This window comes from Oncorhynchus kisutch, linkage group LG21 (assembly GCF_002021735.2).
Source record: "Oncorhynchus kisutch isolate 150728-3 linkage group LG21, Okis_V2, whole genome shotgun sequence".
Lineage (NCBI taxonomy): Eukaryota > Metazoa > Chordata > Actinopteri > Salmoniformes > Salmonidae > Oncorhynchus > Oncorhynchus kisutch.
In genome coordinates, this window is record NC_034194.2 from 41,502,168 (window position 1) to 41,509,667 (window position 7,500).

Sequence of the window (7,500 nt, forward strand, 5' to 3'; positions counted from 1 at the left end):
ATGCTTGAAACAATGACTGGTCACAACCCAACCTTAACACAACCAAAATGTAAATGACCACAACCCAACCAAAGCACAACCACAATATGACTGGCCACAACCCAACCAAAACACAACCACAATGTAACTGACAATCACTTATTAACCAAAACCAGTGTTAATTTTGGCACTCTTTTACATTTCGTCTTAGTCATTTTGACTAAAATATAATTAAATCTTGGTCACATTTTTGTCATTTGAATAATAAATTAGTCTAGTTTTTGTCAAAATGGCAAAGATTGGTCCATTTTAGTCAACTAAATGCCTTATCATTTTAGTCATATTTTAGTCACATTTGTATTGTCTCATTAAGTAAATATACAATGCCTTCAGAAAGTATTCACACCTCTTGACTTTGTCCACATTTTGTTGTTGTTTTGTTGCTGAATTTAACATGGATTAAATGTAGATGTTCTATGTCCCTGGCTTATACACAATACCCCATCATGTCAAAGTGGATTTAATTTTGTATTTTTTTACTAATTAATAAAAAATGAAAAGCTGAAATGTCTTGAGTCAAATAAGTTTAAACACCTTTGTTAATGCAAGTCTAAATCAATTCTGGAGTAGATTAATAAGTCACATAATAAGTTGCATGGACAAAACATGATTTTTGAATGACTACCTCATCTCTGTACCCCACACACATACAATTATCTGTAAGGTCCCTCAGTTGAGTAGTGAATTTCAAGTACAGATCCAACACAAAGACCAGGGAGGTTTTTCCCCAAGGGGTTGAAGTCAGGGATCTGTGCAGGCCAGTCAAGTTTTTACCCACACCGATGCCTCGCAAAGATTTATTGTAGATGGGTAAAATGTAAAAAAGCAGACATTGAATATCCCTTTTAGCATGGTGAAGTTATTAATTACACTTTACATTTACGTCTTATGCAGAGTGGCTTACAGTCCATTCATCTTAACTTAAGCTAAAAAGTATGTGGACTCCTGCTCGTATGTGGACATCTCATTGCAGGACAGGTTAAACAGGTTAAAGTGAAGCTGTGGGACTGTTGTCAAGGTGAAGCTGTGGGACTGTTGTCAAGGTGAACCTGTTGGACTGTTTACCAGGTCAAGGTGAAGCTGTGGGACTGTTTACCAGGTCATGGTGAAGCTGTGGGACTGTTGTCAAGGTGAAGCTGTGGGACTGTTTACCAGGTCAAGGTGAAGCTGTGGGACTGTTTACCAGGTCATGGTGAAGCTGTGGGACTGTTGTCAAGGTGAAGCTGTGGGACTGTTTACCAGGTCAAGGTGAAGCTGTGAGACTGTTGTCAAGGTGAAGCTGTGGGACTGTTTACCAGGTCATGGTGAAGCTGTGGGACTGTTGTCAAGGTGAAGCTGTGGGACTGTTTACCAGGTCAAGGTGAAGCTGTGGGACTGTTTACCAGGTCATGGTGAAGCTGTGGGACTGTTTACCAGGTCAAGGTGAAGCTGTGGGACTGTTGTCAAGGTGAAGCTGTGGGACTGTTTACTAGGTCAAGGTGAAGCTGTGGGACTGTTTACCAGGTCAAGGTGAAGCTGTGGGACTGTTGTCAAGGTGAAGCTGTGGGACTGTTGTCAAGGTGAAGCTGTGGGACTGTTGTCAAGGTGAAGCTGTGGGACTGTTGTCAAGGTGAAGCTGTGGGACTGTTTACCAGGTCAAGGTGAAGCTGTGAGACTGTTGTCAAGGTGAAGCTGTGGGACTGTTTACCAGGTCATGGTGAAGCTGTGGGACTGTTGTCAAGGTGAAGCTGTGGGACTGTTTACTAGGTCAAGGTGAAGCTGTGGGACTGTTTACCAGGTCATGGTGAAGCTGTGGGACTGTTGTCAAGGTGAAGCTGTGGGACTGTTTACCAGGTCAAGGTGAAGCTGTGAGACTGTTGTCAAGGTGAAGCTGTGGGACTGTTTACCAGGTCATGGTGAAGCTGTGGGACTGTTGTCAAGGTGAAGCTGTGGGACTGTTGTCAAGGTGAAGCTGTAGGACTGTTGTCAAGGTGAAGCTGTGGGACTTGTGTCTTTGTTTACTGACGTCTTAATGGGATGTATGATCATGTCGCTAATTTTTTTAATTGGACATTAAAATGTGTATTTTTAATGAGACAGGAAGTGACCCGTAAAGAATGCTGCTTATTGTTGCTTTATTACTCAAATGATAATCTGTATAAAACAAAAGTTAAGTTATATAATCTGCTTTTGCATCATAAAAACAGAAGTTTAAAACTCTTAAACATCCATACAATACTAAAAATACCTTTCTTCTCAATTCATAAACAGTCATCCAGAACAGGCACTTAAGAAATAGAGCAAGAAGAATAGCATGCAATAATCAAGACCATTTTACTAACTTATAATATATCTTTTTTAGGTTCTCATATCAAAACAAATGTTTTTTTGGTCACATACACATATTTAGCAGATGTTATTGCGGGTGTAGCGAAAATGCTTGTGTTCCTAGCGCCAACGGGTGCAGTAATATCCAACAATTCACAACAATACACACTAATCCAAGGTTCTCCCAGCGTAGTCCACGTCCCTGTAGTTTGTGGAATGGATGAAGGACGCAGGGTTACCGAGGTCTATTCAACGTGGTTAAACATTCAGACTGTTGCCCATAGACATAATGTATGCAACTGGTATGATGATTCTCTAATGGTCATGACAGAAGCATCTGTGCTACACAATACATTTGTATGTGAATGTTCTATAACTTAAAGGGACATTTCACCAATGTTTAACCTGATATTCATTGTCTCCAGCACCATATCATTGAAAACTGTTTTTTTTTGTTCTGTCGCCCCCCCCCAAAAAAAAATATAAATTGGTGGTGTCCCTTTAATACCCTGTTATTGCTGCTTGCCGTCGCCACGGAGACGTCGGTGACCCCTGATGACCTCGTGTACGGAGTCAGGGTCGTCTAGCGTGCTGAGGTCCCCCAGCTCGTCCGTGTTCCGCTCTACGACCTTCCTCAGGACGCGACGCATGATTTTTCCCGAGCGAGTCTTTGGCAGACACCTCACCACCTACAGAGATAAAAGCCAACCGTTTTGAAACACTTTAAAAGTGTATCTTTCCTTCCTCCCTTCATAAAAATAAAAAATGTACGTTTTGAAATGGGGAGGGTACTACTTTAAGTTTACCAGAACACAGTTTTTCCTTTTTTTCTGTTGCAAAACTTTTTTTTTTGCTACAGTGTGACCTACTTAACACAACCCAACTGTTTGTGCCTGTTAATGTTATAAGTCATGTTCAGGACAGTCTTGTGAGACTTTAGGACATTGTTTATGACCTTTATAAAGTAGGCAAATCAAATGTTATTGGTCACATACACATGGTTAGCAGATGTTAATGCGAGTGTAGCCAAATGCTTGTGCTTCTAGTTCCGACCGTGCAGTAATATATTACAAGTAATCTAACAATTCCACAACAACTACCTTATACACACAAATGTAAAAGGAATGAATAAGAATATGTCCATATAAATATATGGATGAACGATGGCAGAACGGCACGATGCAGTAGATGGTATAGAGTACAGTATATACATATGAGATGAGTAATGTAGGGTATGTAAACATTATATAAAGTGGCATTGTTTAAAGTGACTAGTGATACATTTATTACATCCAATTATTAATTATTTAAGTGGATTGAGATTTGAGTCAGTATGTTGGCAGCAGCCACTCAATGTTATTGATGGCTGTTTAACAGTCTGATGTCCGTGAGATAGAAGCTGTTTTTCAGTCTCTCTGAGGGAAGGTTCAGAGAGTTCAAAGATTGAAAGTATCACAAGTGAACGGACCCCACTAGACTACCAGTATTAGTGGTACTACCTGAATGAAGTCTGGGCAGGCGTACTTGGCGATGCTCCTGGACACCATCTCTCTGAGCTGCTGAGCTAGAACATCCTCTTCAACCATCACTGCCTTCTTCAACACCACAAACACATACACACCTGGTCAGAGAAGAGGACAGTAGATCACCTATATGGCCGTAAAGGCTGCAAACACATACACACCTGGTCAGAGAAGTGGACAGTAGATCACCTATATGGCCGTAAAGGCTGCAAACACATACACACCTGGTCAGAGAAGTGGACAGTAGATCACCTATATGGCCGTAAAGGCTGCGTTTACACAGGCGGTCCAATTCTGATCTTTTGCCCAATTATTGGCAAAAAAAAGGTGATCTGATTGGTCAAAAGATATCTATAATATCTGTTTGTTGTTTACTATTGTCTAGCATATGACATGCTACATCATTTGCACAAGGTCACTTAAAGGTTATGTCAAGTTCACGTACAGTTGTTTGGATCAAGGTGGTGAAATAAAGACGTCAACTGTATATTTGTTCTTGACAGGGTAGGGGAGGGGCGAATTACTTGGAATCTGATTACTAACTGCAGTCAGGTAGGGGAGGGGCGAATTACTTGGAATCTGATTACTAACTGCAGTCAGGTAGGGGAGGGGCGAATTACTTGGAATCTGATTACTAACTGCAGTCAGGTAGGGGAGGGGCGAATTACTTGGAATCTGATTACTAACTGCAGTCAGGTAGGGGAGGGGCGAATTACTTGGAATCTGATTACTAACTGCAGTCAGGTAGGGGAGGGGGCGAATTACTTGTAATCTGATTACTAACTGCAGTCAGGTAGGGGAGGGGGCGAATTACTTGTAATCTGATTACTAACTGCAGTCAGGTAGGGGAGGGGTGGATTACTTGTAATCTGATTACTAACTGCAGTCAGGTAGGGGAGGGGCGGATTACTTGTAATCTGATTACTAACTGCAGTCAAGTAGGGGAGGGGTGGATTACTTGTAATCTGATTACTAACTGCAGTCAGGTAGGGGAGGGGCGGATTACTTGTAATCTGATTACTAACTGCAGTCTGGTAGGGGAGGGGCGGATTACTTGTAATCTGATTACTAACTGCAGTCAGGTAGGGGAGGGGTGGATTACTTGTAATCTGATTACTAACTGCAGTCTGGTAGGGGAGGGGCGGATTACTTGTAATCTGATTACTAACTGCAGTCAGGTAGGGGAGGGGCGGATTACTTGTAATCTGATTACTAACTGCAGTCTGGTAGGGGAGGGGCGGATTACTTGTAATCTGATTACTAACTGCAGTCAGGTAGGGGAGGGGCGGATTACTTGTAATCTGATTACTAACTGCAGTCAGGTAGGGGAGGGGCGGATTACTTGTAATCTGATTACTAACTGCAGTCAGGTAGGGGAGGGGTGGATTACTTGTAATCTGATTACTAACTGCAGTCTGGTAGGGGAGGGGCGGATTACTTGTAATCTGATTACTAACTGCAGTCAGGTAGGGGAGGGGGCGGATTACTTGTAATCTGATTACCAAAAAAGATCAGATTACTTTGGAAAAACTAGAGGATTACTTATTGGATTCATTTTAAATTCAGAAAGGATGTTTGCCTAAAAAAAATACATGACACCTTTCTGTTTTCTCAGTGACGTTCAATTCAGCACTGACAAAAGGCACAAGTTTAAGTTTGTTTGACATGAGTGAGTCTGACCACCAATCAGAGACCACTATGATGACACACCAGATGATGACCACCAATCAGAGACCACTATGATGACACACCAGATGATGACCACCAATCAGAGATCACTATGATGACACACCAAATGATGACCACCAATCAGAGACCACTATGATGACCACCAATCAGAGACCACTATGATGACACACCAGATGATGACCACCAATCAGAGACCACTATGATGACACACCAGATGATGACCACCAATCAGAGACCACTATGATGACCACCAATCAGAAACCACTATGATGACACACCAGATGATGACCACCAATCAGAGACCACTATGATGACACACCAGATGATGACCACCAATCAGAGACCACTGTGATGACACACCAGATGATGACCACCAATCAGAGACCACTATGATGACACACCAGATGATGATCACCAATCAGAGACCAATATGATGACACACCAGATGATGACCACCAATCAGAGACCACTATGATGACACACCAAATGATGACCACCAATCAGAGACCACTATGATGACCACCAATCAGAGACCACTATGATGACACACCAGATGATGACCACCAATCAGAGACCACTATGATGACACACCAGATGATGACCACCAATCAGAGACCACTATGATGACCACCAATCAGAGACCACTATGATGACCACCAATCAGAAACCACTATGATGACACACCAGATGATGGCCACCAATCAGAGACCACTATGATGACCACCAATCAGAGACCACTATGATGACCACCAATCAGAAACCACTATGATGACCACCAATCAGAGACCACTATGATGACCACCAATCAGAAACCACTATGATGACACACCAGATGATGGCCACCAATCAGAGACCACTATGATGACCACCAATCAGAGACCACTATGATGACCACCAATCAGAAACCACTATGATGACACACCAGATGATGACCACCAATCAGAGACCACTATGATGACACACCAGATGATGACCACCAATCAGAGACCACTATGATGACCACCAATCAGAGACCACTATGATGACCACCAATCAGAAACCACTATGATGACACACCAGATGATGGCCACCAATCAGAGACCACTATGATGACCACCAATCAGAGACCACTATGATGACCACCAATCAGAAACCACTATGATGACCACCAATCAGAGACCACTATGATGACCACCAATCAGAAACCACTATGATGACACACCAGATGATGGCCACCAATCAGAGACCACTATGATGACCACCAATCAGAGACCACTATGATGACCACCAATCAGAAACCACTATGATGACACACCAGATGATGACCATCAATCAGAGACCACTATGATGACACACCAGATGATGACCACCAATCAGAGACCACTGTGATGACACACCAGATGATGACCACCAATCAGAGACCACTATGATGACACACCAGATGATGACCACCATGACCACCATGTGTTTAAAGGATCCTTTTTAGTCTTCTTCTAATGCCTCTTAAGGGGAAAGTAATCTAAAAGTAACTGAAAGTCATCAGATTACATTACTGAGTTTGGCTAATCCATAAATTACGTTATGGATTACAATTTTGGACAGGTTAACTGTAACAGATTACATTTAGAAAGTAACCTAGGCAACCCCGGTTGTTGATACATTTCCTTGAATTAGACACTAAGAGTGGAGAGTTAAGTGTAAATACAACAGGGTAAAAGTCAATTGGTATAATCATGTAACCATGGTGCACGTCAAAGTTCCACGATGTCACTCACCCTCTCCTTTGATGTCATGGGAGTAGCCAATCGCAGCAGACTCAGCCACTCCAGGACACTGGTTCTAGGAGAGAATGCCATTGAATCAGTTCCAACTGTTAATAACGTCGACAAGGACATTTATACGATAAGCGACATTTATACGATATGCTTATCATTTCAGCTGATTTGGACTAGCTACCAGAAGT

The 7,500-nt window shown here is 42.3% G+C and overlaps 1 protein-coding gene across 1 annotated transcript in view; it reads right to left on the reverse strand.

Annotated features, from left to right (window-relative positions):
* Window positions 1-2,136: 2,136 nt before the first annotated feature.
* LOC109879626 (acetyl-coenzyme A synthetase 2-like, mitochondrial) overlaps window positions 2,137-7,500 on the reverse strand; it is a 32,431-nt gene continuing 27,067 nt past the window's right edge. The window contains exons 12-14 of the mRNA XM_031800887.1: window positions 7,313-7,376; window positions 3,846-3,967; window positions 2,137-3,035 (exon numbers count right to left, since the gene is read on the reverse strand). Coding sequence (XP_031656747.1) covers window positions 2,859-3,035; window positions 3,846-3,967; window positions 7,313-7,376 — 363 coding nt within the window. The 3' untranslated portion in view covers window positions 2,137-2,858. The remainder of the gene's footprint in view (window positions 3,036-3,845; window positions 3,968-7,312; window positions 7,377-7,500) is intronic.